The 23,880-nt window shown below is 44.4% G+C and overlaps 1 protein-coding gene across 1 annotated transcript; it reads left to right on the top strand.

The window, feature by feature from the left end:
* Positions 1 to 16,270: 16,270 nt before the first annotated feature.
* OXP1 (oxoprolinase 1) lies at positions 16,271 to 21,220 on the top strand. The gene has a single exon (XM_087370793.1). It carries the CDS (start codon positions 16,394 to 16,396, stop codon positions 20,231 to 20,233), a length of 3,840 nt encoding a protein of 1,279 aa, XP_087226919.1. The 5' UTR covers positions 16,271 to 16,393; the 3' UTR covers positions 20,234 to 21,220.
* The last annotated feature ends 2,660 nt before the right edge of the window (positions 21,221 to 23,880 follow it).

Below are 23,880 nucleotides of genomic sequence, written 5' to 3'. Positions count from 1 at the left end.
TACTCCTACGAGATCTTTTAGTCTTTTCTGTTGGTGGGTCTGCCATCTCAGCATCTGAGGGCTCTGAGAAGGACACGTTCTTCCTGGGGCGGTCCAGTCCACGATTTGGAGAGGGGTCTGAGGTGGTACGACTTCTTTTCCCGAGGTCAAGGATCTCTACGTCAGAATCCTCAGTGCCTAATTCACTTAGAAGATTCACTTTTGGAATATTGGGACATTCTGTGCGATAATGACCCTTCTGGTGGCACTCGTAGCACACAACATTGGCACATTCTCTTGGAGGGTGATTGGATTGATTTGTAATGCCCCCCATCTTAAGCCGAAGATCATTCAGGGCCTTGGCTAGGTCATTGACTCCAGGTTCCTTAGCAGGAGGGGCCTCTTTAGTTCGAGGGACCGAGGGAGTAGAAAGGAGGGGGGCTCATGGGCGAGGCTGGGAAAATCTTCCAGGCGAAGGGTAAGGATATACACCTTGTTGAGGGTATGCATCTAAGGGAGGACCATAAATTTGAGGTGGAGGCAGTGGATACATCCCTAATGGGAGGTGGGGGTATGCCCCTGAGTTGGATCCCCCCGGTTGTTGTTGCCAGAGCGGAGGGGGTTGCGGAGGGACAATCGTCTTCTTTGAAGCGGGGTCAGACTGACCTTTATCAAAATTTTGAGCAATCTCATGTGCTAGCACCATAGTTTCTGGATTATCCCATTTAAGCTTGAGGCGAATTTCATCACTTGCTCTTGCTACAAGGTAGCCCAACACATGCTGAGTCATTCCAGCTCAAAATCCAGCATTGTCCTCCTGCGTGGCAATCAAACAGTCCAAGAGCATGGCCGCTCATGTGCCATCTCACCTTCTGACTGCTTCAAGTTTACCACCTGCTAGTACACATTCTCCGGCTCCTCTTCTTTGCTGCAATACTCAATCATCGCTGCTGTCAACCTTGGCCAGCTTTGGCAAACGTTGTCGGCCTGCTTCTCATACCACACTTGAGCCAAACCCTCTAGAAATGTAGGAAGAACCAACAGCCATCTATCTTCAATAAGAAAGTTGAGAGAAACACAACGGCGCTTGAAGGCCACAAGATACTCATTTGGATTTTCTTCAACCCGTCCACAGAACGCAGGAATGTCAGCCATGCTTGAAAAATGGAAAAGAGAGAGTCGAAATGAGGCTTATCTATTGGCAAACAATAGAAAGAGGAAGCTTGACTAAAAATCAGGTGAAGATACATCCACAAAGCATACATAGGCAGGGTAGGGTGTGGCTGGTGTATTGTGAAATACTACACGGGAAGAATCTTTAGCATAGAATAGCTCATAAACAATCTTAAAAGGACCAACCCCTATGATATCGCATCCATCTTTACAAGCGAGGGTTAGAGACACAGCGCTACATGAGGTTGTTCATCAAGGCAAACAAGAATGCCATGACAAATGTCAACAGTTGGAGAGCTTGCACATCACCTTCAGCTTCTTCTAGTTCTTGTCATCGCCATGCTATTTCTTCAAGGGGTGTGCGGTCTGGCATCCTTCTTTTGAGCAATGTCCTTGAGGACCTTTCTGATGATCTTCCGAAGTCGGTAAACTCATATCAAATATGCCCAACAGTTAGTTTCACGATGACCACAATCTTTGCATTCCTTACAAATGATCACCCTCCTTCGTGGCTTGCGGCTTTGTTGGGGTGGTGCTTCCACTCGCATCATGCGTGATTGAAGTACAAGCTTCACAAGCCAAGAAATCAGCAACTATATTTTGAGCTCGAGGGATATGCTGAATTTTTACCTCTTCAAATTGTTGGCACAGTTCCAATGCTTGTTGATGTCGTGGAACCAAGCCTTCGCTCCACACCTTCCACCTTCCACTAACTTGTTCACATGCGAGTTGAGAATCTCCTTGCACCTCAAGTTGCTTGATGCGATGTTCTTGAGCCTTTTGTAGCCCAAAAATGAGTGCCAAGTACTCAGCTTGGTTGCAAGTACTTGCTGGTGCAGACTTGCTATAACAATACACCTCACCCCCTGGTGAAGTGAGCTTCACACCCACACCAATAGACTTGGTCGAAGGTTTGTATGCACCATCGAATTGGAGGAGCCAAGATGTCATCACACCAAGACTAAAATCCGGACATCCCAAGTTTCTCGGTAGTTTAAGATAGGTAGAAGGAGAGGGTGGGGGGAAGGTAATACTTGAGCCAAACGTTCAGCACCAAATAAACACACAATCCTTTGTTGATAGTTTATCTTTAGACCAAAAAGAATTACAACTTGAAGCTCAAAATGAGGCACAAAGGGTTGATTAGGTACAGAGGGATTCCTTGGTCGAAACATTACTAACCATAGCCGACGAGCCCTAGAAACCTTTGTAGTGAGATTGAGAATAAACCATTCTTTTGCTTTTTACAACATGTGAAAACTCCCCACGGTTAGAGAGTTACAATTCATGGGATTTCAATATATAAGTAATATCAGTACATTTTCATCACTTCTTATCTACTGGCCCAATGATAAGTCTCCCTTTTGTGAAGGGGGAGGATCCCACTCTTTAATAAAAAGAGAGGAGAGGAGAGGAGAAGGAGAAGAGAAAGAGAAGGAGAAGAAGAAGAAGAAGAGAGGGGGTGCGGGATCTGTTACAGTTTTGCAGAAGCCCAGAAAAACTATCCGCAACCAAAAGACACAGGAGCCCAAAAAACTATCACGATCTGTCCGCGATGCACGCGGGTGTATGCGCAAATGCACGCGCACGAACTTAGAGGAAGCACGGATGTTTTGCAGAAGCAAGGAGGTTTTGCAGTCGTAGAGACAGGGAAGGCACGCAGTTTGGAGGTACAAAAGTAGAGAACTGCACACGGAAGAGGCCGCAGAGCCCAAAAAACTGTCGCAATCTGTTCACGATGCGCACGGGTGTACACAATAGATGCACGAATGTGCACGTAGGAACTCAGAGGGAGCACGGATGTTTTGCAGAAGTAGGGAGGTTTTGCAGCCGTAGAGAGAGGGAAGGCACGCGGTTTGGAGGTGCAAAAGTAGAGAACTGCACACGGAAGAGGCTGCAAAGCCGCACCGAGTCATAGGAGTAACAGATTTTACACCACTAGCAGTGGAGACCTAGGCTCGAATCCCAGCAGCCACACCATTTCTATTAGTCGGGAAAGAAATCAAGACAAGAGGCTAGAGGATAGGTATGGCAACGCTCAAGGGCCATAGAGGAATGGGGAACATGAGGGGAGGAGCATTAACATGGGTGGGGAAAACGGATTAAGAGGGGAGGGAAAGAAGAGGGAGACTATGGCACAAGGGGAGAGGGAGAGGGGAAAGAGAAGTACATACATGGGTGGAGGAGGAATGTAGAGATGGAGACATCAAGGGAAGAGGGTCATGCTTTATTTGAAAGGAAGGGAAGGGGAAATCAAAGTACTAGCTAGGTGGCTTTACAAGAATGAGCGTGTCCCATCAAGGAATAGCCTCCTCCTTTTATAGCCAAGCGAGAGGGTTTCTCCCAATAAATGCATCCTCCCACATGCATGGTGTGTGTGGAAGAGTCTCCCATGTGGGCTAGGCGGTTACGCACTCTCAATTGTGTGCGATAATGCTTGGCCACATTTTTCCACATATATCAACTCCCATATCCCAAGTCTATGATACTCCCTTGGTCTCTCCCAAATTTATAAAACATCTAGGAGGACAAGTGGAGGGTTGGCACAAGGAATCTTGCCACCTCATCCTACTTTCCCCATTATTTAACTTGCATTCTTGGACTTTTTATACCTCCTCCACATGGGCCTATCCTATATGGAGGGAATAACCCAATATAATATCCATCTCCACCTATTTTATATTACTTCTCCCATGGACTTTGGGCCATATCTCACTAAATGCAAGCATGGGACTGCCTAGGTGGAGTGGTGGCACATGGAGGAGCCATGCCACCTTAACATTTTATAATATTACTACCATGGATTATTTACAACACACCTTATGGGTCGTCTTACATGGAAGGGTGGCACATGGTCATGCCGTGCCACCTCAACCCTAGGCCCTCAACCCTAGGCCCTACCCTAGGCCCTATGCACTCCATATTTTATTATACTATTGCCACACATACAAACACACACACATATTTATGCCTTTTTCCTTAGACAAATTTATACATAACAGTACTAGTGAGTTAAGTATCTAGTGATTTCATGCACCTATTTTTAGACCAAGCTGCCACACTTAATCATCTGCCTTGTCATCTCCATCTCGAGTTTCATCTTCCTCCCTAAAGGCTTGTGCTATCCAAACTCAATAGCTCTATCACAGTGACCCAATACAGCTCTAGCTCCATCACCCAGACCCACTACAGCTCTATCTCAACCCATCAAGCTGACACCCATCAAAGTGTCACCCAAATCCTCAATAGCTCTATCACCCAAACCCACTATAGCTCACGCTCCATCACCCAAACCCACTACACCTCTAACATAGCTCTAACTCAACCCATCAAGCTGACATTAAACTGTCACCCACAACCTCACCAGCTCTATAACACTGACCCACTACAGCTCAAGATCCATCAAGCTGACAACCATCAAGTTGTCACCCATGAAGCTCTTGTTATCTACATACTACTAAGGTTAGTACTTTTTGTAAACTGGTCTTTCTCCATGCATTCTACAAACTCTTGCATAACAATTTGCTCAAAAACGCAATTTTCTATTTTGTTCAAGAAAACTGCTCCAAATTGCATTTTTTAGGGTGTGCAACATGGAGGAGAGTGAGATGGAATCAACTGTATCTAGTTTAGAGGGAGTTAGCACTATGAAGAGGAGCATTCTTGGTGATGCTAAGACCAGTTTGCAGTCTGAAGGTCAAGATGACCTTGCGAGCCGAGTGCAGTGGGAGACAGATGCCATGCTTTGGGTTGATAGCTTTATTGGGAATGCAGAGACTCGCTTCAACAAAGCATGCAATGCAGACCCTACTCTTGCACAAGATTTTGATGTCTTCAAATTGACACATTGGACGAGTGTGTGGGCCAAGCATAAGAGTAAGGTGCGTCAGATCGCCGTGTCATAGTGGCTAAGAGGTGGGAAAAGAAGGCTGTAGTAGCTTATGGGCGAGCTATGTCCTTCCCAAAACCTCGAGGATAGAGGAGTCTCACATGCACTAAGGATTGCCATTGGATAGATGCAGGTCTCGTCCCATCAGCTGAGGATTAAGATAGGAGAGTTGTAGGGGGCTTGTAGGTTATGCATGTAGGAGGAGACTGAGATAAAGAAGCACTCTCTATGTATCTGCCCAGCATACTATGAGATCCGGGGATGATACCACTGCCTCTTTCAGGAGGAACATTGTGTTCTAGACATCAATATGGTGTTTCAGACCTAAATTTGGCAATGAAACTTAAAGTTTAGAGCTATTGCTTGTTTTTTCCCAAAATTAATCGTCGATATGCAAGGCCGTCCTATTATAAAATCATAAGCTCTATTTAATCTCATGCCACCAAAGGCTTTGGATCGAGATGATCCTACATTGCTTCCTCCTTACATCCAACCGTTGGAGCCATGTTGACCCTTCTGATTGACAACATCTTCGACATTATGCACCCAAGCTGTTTCTTCTTTGTTTCAAAGGATACTAACATAGCCAATGTTGCCCTCTTTGCAGCTAGCTGATCTAAGCTATGCACCTCTTTCACTTTCTATAGGCCATTTCTCATCTTAGAGAGCATCATCTCTTGGGCGTACATCTCCCAAGGTGTTGGTAGGGTTGTCACTCTTTCAATTTTAGGGTGCATGTTAAAGCTTATGAAGACTCAAGACTGTTATTCACCTGAATGGCCTGATGTTGCTATCTTGAATAATCCTACCAAATGTGAGACCACAGCTTGTGTTCTTCGTTGCAATGGCAATGATCGAATGCATGCATCTACAACCGCTTCCTACTACTGCTCTATAAGGAGTCTTCTTTCTTCTTGTTGTTTCTCCCTTCGCAAACATTACAAAAGTGTCTTTTGTTTCCATTTTGATAACATGCCATTTCTTTCCTTGCCTCACAATCCATTCCTTGTGCCTTGACCAAGCTTTTCAGCTTTCCTATCTTACTTCCTCTGTCTGGTTCTCTTGCAAGCCATGAGGAGTTGCATCTTGCCATTGATGCCATGGAGATGAACAGTGAACCATCACCATAATAGAGATAAAATAGCTTCTGTGGTGAACAAAGAATAGTAGATGACTTATCGCGAGTAAAGAAGATAATGCCAGACCAAAAGAACGAGGTTATGTCGAGCTGCCTCTACACAACTTAGGTTGTAGGGTGCTAGGAGAAGAATGTACTTTGCAGGACGGCACGACGAGGATGCACTTTAATATTTGAAGATTTGCAGTGCAAGAGGTGAACAAATTTGAAAATGCACGGGGATGGTCAAATTTTCATTTTTCGCCTTCGGTGATACACGTTAGTAAAATTGGATATGTCGGTTACCCTCAAGCAAGTACAATGTGTCCCGATTGCTTCAAAATACAATAGGCCAAAGGGCATGCTATCGGGTTTGATGCTGTATATTATGAAATGCAATGACTTTTGGCATGCTTATGAGCCATATAAACATGCAAGTGCATGAAAAAAGAGCCAATACAAAATTGTAAATAGTGTTGAATTTATTAAAAGACCTTGGCATATTTATGAATTATTCCATTCTAGGGTGAATCTAGATACCACCATGCAATAGTCCCACTAGTTTGGATTCCAAATTTTCAATTTCAACAAATCAAGAAACGGTTATGGAGCATGTCCTCAAATGGGTGTCGAAAAATTTAGGACAACATTGGAGGCGCCCTAAACCATACCTAAGGTTCTCAATTAGGTGTGTTATTGGGTTGAGGAGAAGCTCACATAGTGTAGTTTTGAATGATTACTTGGTTGCATTATGTGGAGAATTAAATTTTGATGTTTTTAAATCAATTGTTATATCCTATACTCTTTAGGATACATGCTTCACTTGCAACATAGCACTTGTAATGATTTAATGGTCTCATTCCAAATACTTATTCCATATTTTTTGGTCTCGTGTTCAAGATTGGAATGTGTTCTACAACTTGAAGACAAAGTTTGTTGTTTTAGGATATTCCTTTATACAAACAAGTTGTTTTAGAATCGCAATTAGCACAATGGTAGTACAGGATAAGTGCTCACAATTTAGGATCACAACCAGTACGGTGGTAGTACATGATAAGTGGTCTCACAATTTAGGATTGCAACCAGCATGGTGGTAGTACAGGATAAGTGGTCGACCACCAATGCAATGGTTGGTTGCATACAATATATGGACCTTGAGGGGTCCGCTCTAAGTGCCATATTGACATGTCCTATATGTCCAGTGCCATGTCGATATGGCCCTTGCCCCTAAGGGGGATCCCTAAGGGCCATATCGATAATTGCATTTATACAAGCTGTTTTAGGATCACAACTAGTGGGGTGATTGGTTGCACATGACAGGTCATCTAGGATTAATTGCCACCAGCACGGTGGTACTATCTATTTTTGTTGACGTTTCATAGTTAGGTATTTTGCTACTATCTTATGCTTTCATGGTTTCCTCCTCCAACTATCTTGTCACAATTTTCAAAGAAAGGACCATTGATTTCTATTATAATTTGTTACAGTGTCTACTTTTGTTGATGCTTCATAGCCTCGTATTTTGCTTACTATCTTGTTTTCTTCCTCGACCTTCTTCTTAACAATAACTAGGGTGGTGTTGGAAAGGTCACCTCCCCATCTGTAAGCCCCCATATGAGGAGAGCATGGGGGAGGTAGACCAGGGGATATTGGGGCTGCCACATGGGCAGCACACAAAAAGGGCAGAGGCTGCCACATGGGCAGCACACAGTCTGCCATGTGGGCAGCTATCAAAATAGGAATCCATGGGCCTATAAGAGAGGTGCGCAGGTGGTAGAATAGGTAGGCTGAAGGTGCTTGCATGGCGGGTTGTCTGGTAGAGGAGATGGCACAAAAGCACAGGGCAAACTAGTAGATTGGGCCAGCCACATAGAGGCCAAGTGGAGCAGCAAATGGGGCTGCTAGTGGGCAGTGGCATGCCTTATATAGGGCTGGGCCCTTGCCTAGATTGGAGGGCCAAAGGCCCTAGAAGTGTGGGCCAAAGGGCCCTGGTTTTAGAGCCCTTATGGGGCTGGACCAGCCTAGTCGGCCAGTTTGTTGTAGGCTAGTTGGTTTTTTGTCAGCCCCCTTGGGGCCTATAAAAGAAGGGCCTCCAGCCCTCATTTGGTCCTCACTTGGAGTAGCAGTTTAGGGAGCAGAAGGAGCAACAGATCAACCACCTGTGGGCCTCTATCCAGAAGGAGACAAGTGGGCTATAGAGCTGCAGACCTAGCTCAGAGTGCCACCCACCTAGGCTAGTGCAAAGATAGCAAGGTGGAAGGGATCTAGGCAGAAAGTCTACAAACGCTCGAGGTGGAGCACGCGGGCTCGAGTCTAGAGATACCAGCAAATAGGAGAAGTACCTTGTGGTAAGATCAGAGGACCACACCATTGGTGGGACTTTAGATCTCTCTCTTTTGTATTGTGTCCATAGCTTTGGACGGAAATATATTAGTTTTGGTGTCTTCTATATCTGGCTGGTTCATTGTCTATTGATGAGTCTGCACATCTATGTGATGCACATTAAGTAAAGAAGTTTATGATTCCACACCCACATGCACACTGTGTGAGCTCTTGGGCATTACTATAAGTCTTTTATTGTGCGTACCCTTTGTTGGGTAAATTATAACATGGTATCAGAGCCCAAGTAGGAGGCTCATAGGTGTGGGAGCGTGAAGGCAGGGACCTTGCTGAAGGGACCTGATTTAGAAGCTCTAGGGAATCAACTTCCACGACTGGAGGATTGTGCCCTTGCGAGAAGGAAGGTGACTCAGGTTTTAGTCAGGTACGTTTAGAGTTCTAGTCTATTGAAATTGAGTTTGGTTGACTTTGCTGTGTGGTATAAAGAGCAGAGATGTCAACCTCAATAGTCTCTTCAGCCCCTGCTCTCCCTTCCTCCTCCCCCAGTTTTCTCTCATTCACTATCCCTAACTTTAGAGAGTCTGGGAAACTGGACGAGACCAACTACCTGTTCTAGAAAGTGAAGATCCGGAGTCATTTAGTGGCTCGAAAGTTGTGGAAGCTGACCATGGGAGTGGAGGCGAAGCCGGAGGACATGGTGGATAGGAAAGGGGAGATAGTCATGGCAGTAGACAGAGAGGAGCTCGAAGCTTGGGAAGACAGATATGCCCATGCCCTGGCATTAATCATAGGGACTATGGCGGACTCTGTTCTTCCACATATCTAGATGGCCAAGACGTCAATAGAGGCGTGGGTCACTCTGAAGGATTTGTACGAGATGAACAACACCTCTCGGATTTTGCTTCTTTAGCATCAACTCTACAATCTTGATCTGGAAAAAGGAGATACGGTACATAGCCACTTGATGAAGGTAAAGGTGGTGAGGGATTAGCTGGAGCAGTTGGTTAGAAGACAGATTCATGCCATTTGGCCTTGATGGCACTGAGGAGACTACCTCGGAGTTTCAAGAGCTTTGTTACGACTGTGACAGCAGGACAGAGGACCAAACCTCTGACATTTGAGGAGTTGGTCCCATTACTGCTACAAGAGGAAGCTTGAGAGAAGCTCTACAATGAAGACAAAGATGACAAGGCGATGGCAGCAAAGGATTATGCTAGAAAAGGAAAGGGCAAGCCTAACGATGGCAAGTCCAAGAAAAACAACTCTGATGATGACGAGACTTCGAAAAGGAAGTAGAAGAAGAAGTGCTTCTACTGTGATATGCCAAGACATTTTGCAAAGGACTGCAGAAAGAAAAAGGTGGATCAAAAAAACAAAAAGGGATCCAACTCAGATTTAGAAGGAGAGGCCAAAGCAAATGTGGTAATTAAAGAGTTGTTCCTGGTGACATCACCGAGTGTTACCGAGGTCAGATATGTTGATCCAGAAATCACAGTGAGGATGTCTGACATAGAGATGTGGGTCAACGAGGAGTCAGATGCCTTTGTGAAGGTGAAGGACAGCATCGAGCACTTGGTACCTTCCAAGTGCGTGGCTGTTGACACTAACAGAGGGTGGATTCCATGGAGGGCCCTGGGGTCTCATGGTCAAATGGATGTTGTACTTCAGAAGGGGACAATAAAGGATTACACCGGCTCTTGGCGGGTGCCTCATTGAGGTACAAGGTTTGCTTCCAGAGCAAACATACAGGCAGTACAACAGTCTGGTATGTACTTGATATTTTGCATTTGAGCCTTTATAGCATGCTGTGGAAAGACTCTGCTCTTCATTTGTCTCAGGTGATACGAGATTGGAAGGAATTGGCCTTCTTCGAAGGCAGAAGGGGAAGTATTGGTGCTTCTTCAAATCTCAGATGCAGATTGCTAGAAGGTGATGGACAAAGAGTACTAAAGCCAGAAGAGTACCTACTTGAGAACTCAGCGAGAGTTCATGGTCCAGGTTATTTGGAAATATTCATTGGTTGCAGACCTTCCCAAAGGAAGGACGGGTTGAAACAGACCCTCAGAGCATGGTGCCTAGAAGACTCCAGGTTGTTCACTCATTATGAGGGGGACAACTGGAAGATCGTGACGGCTGGATTGCTCGAGTTTGAAGGTGGGAACGTGACTGAAGGAGGTTGTGCCAGGAGGTGCTACCAAAGATGGACCTATGTACCAGGATGGTGTGTGGAAGCAGAACCAGACCTAGTGGAGTAGGAGCCACTGGATGAAAAGCCAGGAATTCGACATCGAAAAGTTCCAGGGGACTACTACGACCAGGGAGTTATTGGAGCATTGTCATCGATGTGTTGGCATTGGGCCTGGATGTGTCAGTGAGAGGGGGTGTTGGAAAGGTCACCTCCCCATCTGTAAGCCCCCATATGAGGAGAGCATGGGGGAGGTAGACCAGGCGATATTGGGGCTGCCACATGGGCAGCACACAGAAAGGGAAGAGGCTACCACATGGGCAGCACACACTTGGCATGTGGGCAGCTATCAAAACAAGAATCCATGGGCCTGCAAAAGAGGCACACAGGTGGCAGAATAGGCAGGCTAAAGGCACTTGTGTGGCGGGCTGCTGGCAGAGGAGATGGCGTAGAAGCGCGAGGCAGACCAAGAGATTGGGTTAGCCACATAGAGGCCAAGTGGAGCAGCAAATGGGGCTGCTAGTGGGTAGTGGCATGCCTTATATAGGGCTGGGCCCTTGCCTAGATTGGAGGGCCAAAGGCCCTAGAAGTGTGGGCCAAAGGGCCCTGGTTTTAGAGCCCTTATAGGGTTGGACTAGCCATAGATTGGTCGGCCAGTCTACTACAAGCTGGTCGGTTTTTTGTCAGCCCCCTTGGGGACTATAAAAGAAGGGCCTCCAGCCCTCATTTGATCATCACTTGGAGTAGCAGTTTAGGGAGCAGAAGGAGCAGCAGATCAGCCACCTGTGGGCCTCTATCCAGAAGGAGACAAGTGGGCTATAGAGTTGCAGACCTAGCTCAGAGTGCTGCCCACCTAGGCTGGTGCAAAGACAACAAGGTGGAAGGGATCTAGACGGAAAGTCTACAGACGCTCGAGGTGGAGCATGCAGTGGGCTCGAGTCTAGAGATAGCCAGCAGATAGGAGAAGTACCTTATGGTAAGATCAGAGGACCACACCATTGGTGGGACTCTGGATCTCTCTCTTTTGTATTGTGTCCATAGCTTTGGACGGAAATATATTAGTTTTGGTGTCTTCTATATCTGGCTGGTTCATTGTCTATTGATGAGTCTACACATCTATGTGATGCGCATTAAGTAAAGAAGTTTGTGATTCCACACCCACACACACACTATGTGAGCTCCTGGGCATTACTATAAGTCTTCCACTGTGCGTACCCTCTGTTGGGTAGATTCTAACAATCAAGAGATGAGAGGAGATAAAATAAATAAAGAAGAATGAACGATAGTCCATGACAACATGTTACCAAAATCGTGATTTTTATTGGTAAGAAGAAGTAAGAGGAGGAAAATACTTGGTTATATGAAGCATTAACAAAAGTAGACGGTAGCAAGTTGGAGAGAACAAGGTGTATGCTTATCATACAAGCACCTCAATACACAAAAGTATAGTGTGAGAATCTAGATTAAGTAAATATATGTTGGGGAAAGAAACAAAATAATGTTTTATACAACAAGCAATTAATAAATATATTCATATAATAATATGTAACATAATTATTATAAACACACATATAATAATATGTGGACGGGAAGGCCCCTAAAGAATTATAATCCAAGGAAATGGACCCTTTCCTGGGCATCGTATTTGAGAATGTCATGTGTATTACAATCTTGAAGAAGTCTTGAGTGAAAAATAATGGATACATAAGAAACTAACATATATAACTGGATGTCAATTGGCAATCGTTCTCATACGCATATTGCAACTGAAGAAATGAATATCATGGATACACCATCCACATGGATCTCTTTCACTTTTGAGGAGAGAGGGAGAGATACAGAGAGAATTCAACACGTCTAGCATGCCAGTGTAGACGGACTCCACATTGTTGGTAGCACAAACATGCATTTCATTGTCATTTTAGTAGACATCATAGCATTGTCCACCAAGATTTTTCCCAAATACCCAAGGTAGAACCCTTCTATGCTGCCATTATCTTCAACTTTCCATAAACATTGGACTATCTATGAGATAGACACCTTAAAATATGACTTTGCCAGATGGCTAAAGCTGGCACTAAGTTGGCTCTACAAACACCACTGTGAAACAATCTAAGGCAACCATAAGCCAAAGAATGTCTTCATAACCCAATGGCATGACTTAATACTAAAGAAGTTAAGGATGAAAGAGCTCAAAATATGACAACTAAAACACTCCCATTGTCCCACATGCTCTTTTGCTCTAGCACCTTAGGTAATGCCTTGCCCAACATCAGCCAATGCCAAGATCTAACTTGCTATGCCAAAGCCTGGATCTAAAGCCTGGATCTAGCTCACCTTAGTTTGCCTACCAATGTTCAAATTAACCCACAGTGAAGAAACCATCTTAAGCTGAATTCTTTGACGATGTTGCAGGCTTCACATTTAGTATGATGTAACATAATGCTTTGCTCTGGACCCAAATGTAAGGTTTTAATGTAAGCCAAAGACAAACAAGCAAACTGTCTAGATTGTCATTACTCTCAAACTTCCAAGATTGCAGGTACTCTCAAACTTCCAAACTTTCTAATACTATTGTAAAGCCAAAACCTCATCACTCTCATAAATACAAGAGCAAACATGATCAATGAGTGAAAAGGCATAATCTCCTCTCTCATATTCTAGAACGATTAGCATGATATTGCTACAAGCTACTAAGGTAGATGTCATAATTCACAACCATAGGGACAATTGATGGAAAACAACACGAATCTAGTAAAAGATGGGATCACACAATGCTTACCCTGCTGTTAACTTTGAAGTGTCTCAATAGAGGGCCTTGGCAAACAAAGGGATGGATCAGCTCTAAAAAAGAGTAGAGAGGAATTGACACAAAATTTAAGTTACCTACAGCTTATGTACTAAGCAAAAATTAGAAAAGCAGGAAGGGGCTTTTTAAAAGACAATGTCTAATCCTTTGGATCATAGTCCAAGATCAAGGGCCTACAATTTTACAAGTGGCTCAAGGAGAGCTCACCAAAAGAAAACTTCGGTCTAGCTTGCCTACCACAAAAATCACAATTTTTGAAGAAGGAACCGTTGAATTTGCTATTGTATACTTTGATTGACACTTCATGGCCATACATTTTGCTAGTATCTTATGATGTCACGTCCCCCCCCCCCCCCCCCCAAATTTCTTCCCAATAAAAAAAATCACAAAATTTGAAGAAGGGACCATTAGCTTTTATTATAACTTTCTTCATAGCCAAGTAATTTGCTACTATCTTATGCTTTCACGATTTCCTCCTTAAACTTTCTTCTTAACAAATAAAAATCACAGTTTTTGAGAAAGGGACCATTGACTTTTCTTACAATTTTCTTAACTTGCTACTATCTACTTTCCATAGCTAGGTATTTTGATATTGTCTTACACTTTCATGTTGTCCTCCAACTTTCTTCTTAGCAATAAAAATCTCATTTTTTGACTTTTACTATTGTTTACATTTGTGGATGCTTCATAGCTAGGTATTTTGCTACTATCTTATCCTTTCACCCCAAGTTTCTTCCTAACAATAAAAATCATAATTTTTGGAGAAGGGGCCGTTGACTTTTCTCACCATTTTCTTAACTTGCTATTGTCTACTTTTGTTGATGTTTCACAACCAAGTGTTTTGCTACTACTATCTTATCCTTTCACGTTTTCCTCCAACTTTCTTCTTAACAATAAAAATCACCCCAACTTTCTTCTTCACAATAAAAATCATAGTTTTTGGAGAACTGTTCTCACAATCTTCTTAACTTGATACTGTCTACTTTTGTTGACGTTTCATAGCCAGGTACTTTTGCCTACTACTATCTTATCCTTTCACGTTCTCCTCCAACTTTCATCCTTAACAATAAAAATCACAATTTTTGAAGAAGGGACCGCTTACTTTTGCTACTGTCTACTCTTATTGGCGCTTCATAGCTTGGTATTTGTGCTTTCATGGTTCCTCCTCCACTTTCTTCTTAACAAAGAACATTACACGTTTCGAAGAAGGGACCATTTTTTGAGGTCCACATTCATTGGTCTTCCCTTTAGTCTCTCCTCAATAGACAAGATTGAATTCCGCTTCCCCTTTTGTGATAGCCGAGACAATCGTTGAGATCCATCTAGATTAGATGTCCCTTGTAAGAAATAATTTCTAGCTTCAAAAACAAAACAAAGAGAGCCATTGAATGAACTTAGACATGGACCACATACCTGATAACACTTGTTGACCTCTTGTGCTTGCTTCGACATCTATTATTTCATTCTCTTCAATGGGAATATCAGGTCCATGGATTTGATCCAATGTAGCAAAGGAAGCGCCCTTGGAACTATGAGAAGAAAAAATTGAGATAAACGTAGTATCGAATAAACCCCCCATACAGAACTTTGAAAAGCTTTAAAAGGGATGCCCCAAAAGTGCCATGCAACAAGGAAAGTTGGAAATTATATGCTTGACCGTGAAAGTCAAGGTTAGGTTTAGGGTTTTGAGCATAGAGAAATTTTTAAAAATAAAAAATTCTCTATAAATATGAGATTCCAAATTTGTTTCTCGTTATTTCCAAATACTCCCAAGAGTTCAAAGAATCACGAGGTATGTCCAATTTTCTTATGCTTTAGTGTTTTTTATTTTTAATTCAGTCGTGAAATCAACTTTTAAGACGTGCTTCACTATAATTTACCGGGTCTGCTTGAATATGATTTAAAGTACTTTAGGTTTGATTTTTTCAAACACACATTGCTTTGATTGCTAGTCTATCCTATTTACTAAAAATAGCAAGAAACATATAATCGTCCCCGAGCGGAGGCTCTGCTGCCGGGACTGAATGCGGATCGCGTCGACGATCTGTTGGCAAATGACGGGACTGTGATTCGTTGCTCTCGCAAACGATTTCCGGGAATGTGCTCAATGGAATATAATCCTAATATCTTGGTGGCTGAAGACCTGACGATTCTTTCCTATCGCGAGGATCTCTAGGTGGAATAACTCTTAGACGCAACTGTCGTCGTTTCAGCGGAGGCTCTGCTAGCGGGACTGAATACGGTTCGGGTCGACGATCTGTTGGCAAATGAGGGGACTGTGATTCGTTGCTCTCGCGAGTGATTTTAGAGCGAATCCGTCTTACAGCCGGTTCGACTTGGGGTTCTTCGCTTTGAATTGAGGGATTGAGAGGGCTAGTTGGCGGATTCTCATGTAGACAAGGGCTGGGGGACGGTGAGACTTGCATCCGTATTGTCATTTGCATTGTCTTGCGAGCTCGGTCGCAGTTTATCTCAATGATATCGCGGGACTTGTCGTGCGCCCAGTCCTTGAGCAACTGCTGGAAGTAATATATCAGCAAGCGCGCAGCGCTGCTCACATTTGGGCACGCGTGGCTACACAGATCTGCTACGTACATGCCCATGCAAGAGTCTCGCAAAACTGCCATAGTGAGCGGCGTGCGCAACAGCACGTTCAACTGTTGAGGGATTGAGAGGGAGGCTTTAGTAGAGAGGCAGAGAAGAGAGAACGAGTGGGGAGAGGGGGGGCGGGGTGGAGAGAGAGAGAGAGGCGGAGGAGGAGGAGCACGACGAATTTGTTACACGAGAGAGAGAGAGAGAGAGAGAGAGAGAGAGAGAGAGAGAGAAGGGTGGCTTTCGTATCTTCTAAATCAGCTAGCATCTCCAAGACAGAGGTCGAATTTTTCCTCTGTTGGGTGAGCAATGGGTGCAGAAGCAAATGCAAGGCAGTTAAGATTTTGCGTTGATAGAGGGGGCACTTTCACTGATATATACGCGGAGGTTCCATTTGAGCCTGGCTATCGTGTTCTCAAGCTTCTTTCTGTGGATCCTGGCAATTATGAGGATGCTCCCAGAGAAGGGATTCGCAGAATTCTTGAAGAATGCACAGGGGAAAAAATTCCGCGCTCTGCCAAGATACCCACTGATCGAATTGACTGGATTCGAATGGGTACCACTGTAGCAACTAATGCACTGTTAGAAAGGAAGGGAGAACGCACAGCACTCTGTGTAACCAAGGGGTTTAAAGATTTGTTGCAGATCGGCAATCAAGCGCGCCCAAAAATATTTGACCTCACCGTAGCTAAGCCCTCTCCTCTGTATGAAGAAGTAATAGAGGCTGATGAACGAGTGCAGCTTGCTGACAGTGGCAATTCGCAGGATCTACCACGAGTGAAAGGCATATCAGGAGAAATTGTGGAGATTCTGCAACCACTCGATGAAGAAAAACTAAAACATTCGCTGCAGGTGCTATTAGGCAAGGGAATTCGTAGCCTAGCGGTCATATTTCTCCATTCATATACTTTCCCTGATCATGAGCAGGCTGTAGAAAGATTGGCCAAGAGTTTGGGATTCAAGCAGGTGTCCATTTCCTCTGCATTGACTCCCATGGTTCGAGCAGTGCCCAGAGGCCTCACTGCAGTTGTGGATGCTTACCTCACGCCTGTCATTAAAGATTATCTCTCGGGTTTCCTTTCTGGGTTTGATGAGGGCCTAGGCAAAGTTGCTATTTCATTCATGCAGTCAGATGGTGGACTTACTCCTGAATATCGGTTTTCTGGTCACAAAGCCATATTGTCAGGTCCAGCTGGAGGAGTTGTCGGCTATGCAAAAACCACATTTGGCTTGGAGACAACAAGGCCTCTCATTGGATTTGACATGGGTGGCACATCCACAGATGTCAGCCGATATGCAGGGAGCTATGAGCAGGTTCTGGAGACCCAGATTGCAGGGGTCATTATTCAAGCTCCACAACTTGACATCAATACAGTTGCTGCAGGTGGAGGATCAAAGCTCAAATTTCAGGTAGGGGTTTTCAAGGTTGGACCTGAATCTGTTGGTGCTCACCCAGGTCCTGCTTGCTATCGGAAAGGAGGGGAGCTAGCAGTTACAGATGCCAATGTGCTTCTTGGTCGGGTCATCCCTGATTATTTCCCATCAATATTTGGACCAAATGAGAATGAACCTTTGGATGTGGAGGCTGCGAGAAAAGCATTTGATGCTTTGTCTGCAGAGATAAATGCACATCGCCTAGATCAAGATCCCCTATCAAAACCAATGTGTGTTGAGGAGGTTGCACAAGGATTTTTGGACGTTGCCAATGAGGCCATGTGCCGTCCAATTCGTGAGCTTACAGAAATGAAAGGCTATGAGACTGGCCAGCATACTCTGGCATGCTTTGGGGGAGCTGGGCCTCAGCATGCCTGTGCTATTGCTAGAGCCCTTGGTATCAAGGAAGTCATTGTTCACCGCTACTGTGGAATCCTCAGTGCTTATGGAATGGGCTTAGCAGATGTTGTAGAAGAAGCGCAAGAACCATTTGCATCAGTTTATGGGCTTGAAGCAATGGCTGAAGTATCAAAACGTGCTCAATTGTTGACAACACAAGTGAAGCAACGCCTTCTGCAGCAAGGATTTAAGGAGGAGAGCATAAAGACAGAGTTGCTGTTAAATTTGCGCTACGACGGCACAGATACAATTATAACCGTCTCCCCTCCTTCAGATGGAAGCCAAAATTATGCTGCAGAGTTTGTAAAGCAATTCCGTAGAGAGTATGGATTTGAGCTTCAAGGGCGTTCCATTTTGATAAGTGACGTGAGGATTCATGGGGTAGGGTACACAAACATTCTGAAGCCTGCAGAACTGGTAAGGGCAACTGGCCAACCTGAATCAGAGAAACTGCAACACAAGGTATACTTTGGAACTGGATGGTATGATACACCTATTTATATGTTAGAGAAGCTGGGCTATGGCCATGTTATTGATGGTCCCTCAATTCTCATAAATGGAAACAGCACAATAGTGGTAGAACCAGGTTGCAATGCTTCAATTACAAACTATGGAAACGTCAAGATTGAGGTTGCTGCTCAACATGTCATTGGTGACAGAGGGCAAGCCAGAGTTGACACAAAAGCAAACGTTGTGCAACTATCAATTTTCAATAACAGATTCATGGGCATTGCAGAACAGATGGGGCGCACTCTTCAAAGAACTTCAATATCCACCAACATAAAGGAAAGGTTGGATTTCTCATGTGCATTGTTTAGCCCTGATGGGGGGCTCGTTGCAAATGCACCCCATGTACCAGTGCACTTAGGTGCAATGTCTAGCACTGTCAGGTGGCAACTGGAGTACTGGGGTAAAGATTTGAAGGAAGGAGATGTCCTGGTGACAAACCATCCAGCTGCTGGTGGGAGTCATCTCCCCGATATTACTGTTGTTACACCTGTATTTCAAGATGGGATGGTTATCTTTTTTGTGGCGAGCAGGGGTCATCATGCTGAGGTTGGAGGCATCACTCCTGGTAGCATGCCACCCTTCTCAAAGGCAATATGGGAGGAAGGAGCAGCTATCAAGGCCTTCAAGCTTGTAGAGGGAGGCACGTTTCAAGAAGATGGTATAACAAAAATTTTGCAGGCTGAAGTTCATGTTGATACAGAGAAGCTCCAACTGGGACAAGCCAGTGCAATTCCAGGAACCAGAAGGCTAGAGGACAATCTATCCGACCTTAGAGCACAGGTTGCCGCAAATCAGCGTGGAATCACCCTTATTGGAGAGCTTATAAAGGAGTATGGGTTAGAAGTTGTACAGGCATATATGTTGCATGTTCAGGCTAATGCAGAGGCAGCTGTGCGAGGGATGCTCAAGTCTATGGCCTCTCGAGCTTGCAAGCTTTTTGAGGTAGAGGAGGCGAATCAGTTTGTTACTTTAGAGGCTGAAGACTACATGGATGATGGATCTACTATTCATTTAAGGCTCACCATTGATAAGGAAAGAGGTGAGGCTGAGTTCAATTTTGAAGGAACAGGTCCAGAGGTTTATGGAAACTGGAATGCTCCTGAGGCTGTCACAGCTGCTGCAGTGATATATTGTTTGCGGTGCCTGGTGGATGTAGATATTCCACTGAATCAAGGCTGTATTGCACCTGTTTCTATCCACATTCCTAAAGGCTGTTTCCTCTCTCCAAGTGATAAAGCAGCTGTAGTGGGAGGCAACGTCCTGACTTCTCAACGAGTGACAGATGTTATACTGTCTGCTTTCCATGCGTGTGCTTGCTCACAAGGCTGTATGAACAATCTCACATTTGGTGACAGCACGTTTGGTTACTATGAGACCATTGGTGGAGGCAGCGGAGCAGGTCCCACCTGGAGTGGTGCAAGTGGTGTACAATGCCATATGACCAACACACGCATAACTGATCCTGAAGTTTTCGAGCAGAGATACCCCGTAATTGTGCACAGGTTTGGTTTGCGTGAGAACAGTGGTGGTGCAGGCAAGCACAAGGGTGGTGATGGTATTATCAGGATTATAGAGTTTCGGCGCCCTGTTACTGTGAGCATATTGTCTGAAAGACGTGTGCATGCTCCTTGTGGTATGGAAGGAGGATGCTCTGGAGCTAGAGGACAAAATCTCCTAGTTGTGAAAGATGGGCGATCTATAAACCTTGGTGGTAAAAACACTGTTCATGTGTCACCTGGCGAAATTCTCCAAATCTTCACTCCAGGAGGTGGTGGTTGGGGAGTCCCTGATACATCAGACGTCTGAAAATATAATTAATGTCCATAGTGACAGATGCGAGTTGGGAATATATAATCTACAATAAGAAAAATGAATCTGCAATCGTTTTGCTTGTGAATGCTACTGTATGAGCAAAGAACATAGAACATGGCACAACCATTGAGGACTTACTGCGAGGGAATGCACATGCATATTTCTACACCTCACATCTGTACACATGGGAGACTCACATGGGTTGCTTGGTTTGCTGCTCCATTTGTATTGGTGAAACTCCAAAGCTTGAGAAGACAACTGCCTTATTTCCTGGCCTTAGAATATCAGATATACTATTTGTTTGGTTTTGTATGTTGACCTAGGTGTTGGGGTTATTCCATAAAGTTTGGTGCTCTGCTTTTATTTTTTGCTCTCCCTACACTCGGTATATGTGTTCTCCCCAAGGGTCTTGTCCCATCTTGGTTATTCACACTCAACCAGTGATCTTGTTTAGATACAGCTGACTGATCTTATTTTATGAGGCATCTTTTTGTATAGAGGCACTGGGTCATCTCCTCTTTCTTCACAAAAGAGTAGAAGAGAGAATAATTGACTGATTTGATGGTCTACAGATACTAAACATGGGCTATGGGAGCCAATATTCAATTAGATGTGTGATCCAAAGGTTCTCTGCATCAAAACTCTGCTTGAGAAAAGTCTTGGAATGGTACATAAGAGGATGATATTGACCTCAAGGTGATGAACTGAGATCAGTATTCAAGGACTTCTGTGAGGGATTCTATACAGGTGGTGCTCATGTTTTGCTGCTCCATTTCTAGTTACTGTAAGGAGGAACTCTTCAAGATAAGTGCTAATCCCCTTCGCGAAGAAAGTCAGATATATCACTTGGTTTGATGTGAGAGTATTGGGACAAGACCATTTGGGAAAGACACGCATGCCAACTGTGTGAAGTGCATAATATAGAAATTGGGCACCGATTTTAATGTAATGGCACCCATCTCCCTCTTTTACACTCTAATTGGTGACATATGATGACTGTTATTATCATTTAACGAGGCATCTTTTTGAGTAAGGGTCTTTGTCATCTCCCCTTTCTTGCAAAAATTTGGTCTTATATCTTGGGTCGAAATGCTGAATCAGAGCATTTGGTAAATTGCACTACATAGTCAGAGCCTAACCAACTTACCTAGGGTTAGTCAAAGTAGCTAAATGAGATCATCTTGGTTAATTTAGATTCTATTTAGTTAGGTCTACTATGCATGGCCTTAAAACCTAACGAGTCCCAAAACTTGTGGAGCAAGTAATCATTTGTTGGAGATTCCAAAACGTCCTTTTTTAATAATTTTACTTTTTCTAGCTTTCTTTTTGGTTTTTGCTTACCTGCACTTGAGGGATATTGCTAAGTAGTTCTTATTCATTTTATGTTAACATTATTCATGGGCGTTTTTTAGGTTCAAATTCATGGCCAGGTACGTTCTGAAACCCTGTCTACGACATGGCTTGATGCCACATGGCATCATCTTCTCTAGACTGGCTGTTGTGAGGCTGTTTCTTCCACTATTGGGGTTGTGAGGTTGTAATGCTAGGGTTGTGTAGCACTATGTTGCACTAGTCACTACATCAATTGTCTTGTGGTAATTATTGTGTGTTATGTTGCTGGTGTCACATGGATTTGTTTGAGATATGATGAGAATCACTCTACTTGGCCATTGCTATACTTCTTATTGCTGTATTGCTTTTGTTGAGTGTCTTATAGCTAGAGTCCTCTATGTTTGTCTTGCATCAAGTTCTACTGAAGCTTTTTTCTACTTGTCGTGCATGTTGTTGTAGCATTAGTTTTGCTACTGCTTGAGTGATGTGTTGCTAGTTTAGGTTGTCTTTTGTGTTGCGTATCTTGTGTCTCACATTTGTGTTATGTAGCTTCAGGCCTATTCCTTGCTTGCCTAACCTTGTGGTCATCTTGTTGCTATTGGTCATAGGAGTCTGCATTGCTATCACGTTTTGCTAATGTAGTTTTGTGCCTTGAGTTGAACCTTGTAGGTAGTTTGTAGTTGCAGTCAAGTTATGTTTCCATTTGAGTGTTATCTTCTCTCTCCCTAGCCTACCCTCTCTTTCTCTCTCTCTCTCTCTCTCTCTCTCTCTCTCTCCCTCTTTCATTTGGGGCATACAATAAAGGGCAAAGAGCCAGTCCTTGGTGCTTTTGGGATGGCCTAACACGACCAGCCAGCCAGGGCACTTCATTCAGTGGTCACACTAGCCCCTTTCATGGGTCTAACTTTGGTGAAGGTAGCTTCTAGTTCAATGTGTGTTTTACAATGAAGTTGATGGCTCGCACTCTTCCTTGGCATCTTTTCCGTGTGCTTTCCCATCGATTTCCTAGGGTTGTTAGCTAGCTCATGGAAGTACTCTAAAGTAGTTCCTTCCCTTCAACATGACCTTCCCCTGTTGAATCTCAGACAGCCTTCACTTCCCTTAACAAATATTAAACAAGTGCTTCCTCCTTCAGCGGCGGTGATGGGATCTTGGCAGATCTCCTCCCCTTCGTGGGAGCTTTTCTTTTGCTCTTTCTAGGGATGTGTGCTAGCTAGCTGTCCCTAGCTAGAGGCTCCCCCTTCTTTTGTCTCCTTTCCTCCCTCTAGGTTCCCGCCTTTTTCTTATTTTAGTGGGAGGTGCAATTTTTTACTCATTTCTAGTGATTGAGGTTCTTGTTGGCGACCTTTAGTCTGGCTAGAGGGGCTCTATGGCAGCACCCTCGACTCCCCAAGCTGTCAAAGTTCTCCTATCGCTGGCTGACAAGCAACATGTATAACAAGCGATGAATCTACTCCAAGACAGGGCAGTGGTGGGCAGGATAGTCAGCCTCATGCCTTCGAGGAGACAGATTAGGGATTGGATCTAGGCCAACTTGGCATTAGATGGCGACCACATTCAGGAGGTCACAATTTACAAATGAGGAATGTTTCTCCTCCAACTTGGTTCCTTGGATACTACTCTGGATCTCATGGAGAGGAGCCTTATTCTCCTGGGCCCACATTTGGTGCACCTTTTCCCTAAGTATCATGGATTTATGGTAGAGGACGTGGACTTGATCCATGTTTTTCAGTGACGGTCCACTTCTTGGGGCTGTCGAGGGAGTATAGGGCCATCCTTTCTTCTATCAGACGAGCATTTGGTATAGTACTAGAGTACCCTCTAGACTTGACAGCATCTATATTGGAAAATAGTGGGGGTTCCTCAGCTACGGTTGGTTGTAGAGAGGACAAAATCCCTCCCAGAGGTGATTCTCTTGGAGACTATCGAGGGAGGTCCACTTCATTAGAGAATGGAGGTATCCAAACTACCAGGCTAGTGTCTGAGGTGCAAACAAATGGAGCATTTAGCCCGTGATTGTACGAGAGGCTTGAGATGGGCCCCTTCCTTCCTCACGAGATACAAGGACAACATAGAGAAGCTTGAGAGCATGGGACCCAGCGGCCCCCCAGGCAGTCGTAGAGCAACAACCTTAGCGATAGCAATAGCAAGAGTCCCAGACCCCCTAGGTTGAGCATGTTGAGGGAATGTGGACCAAGGTTGGGGAAGAAGAGGAGGAGTAAGTGGGCCAGAAAGAACCAATGACAGTGTGCCAACCACAAGAGGCAAGCACAGGCAACCACCCATCCCTAGGGAGATCAGGTTGGGCC

The sequence above is a fragment of the Dipteris shenzhenensis genome, chromosome 32 (assembly GCF_047967505.1).
Source record: "Dipteris shenzhenensis isolate YYH24624 ecotype China chromosome 32, Dip_SZ_1.0, whole genome shotgun sequence".
In the NCBI taxonomy this organism is placed as follows: Eukaryota; Viridiplantae; Streptophyta; class Polypodiopsida; order Gleicheniales; family Dipteridaceae; genus Dipteris; species Dipteris shenzhenensis.
The sequence above is the reverse complement of the archived record's forward strand: the minus strand, read 5'-3'. Positions and strand labels throughout refer to the sequence as shown.

Coding starts and splice junctions, on each gene's coding strand:
- OXP1 (XM_087370793.1), top strand. CDS start 16,394: ATGGGTGCAGAAGCAAATGCAAGGCAGTTAAGATTTTGCGTTGATAGA.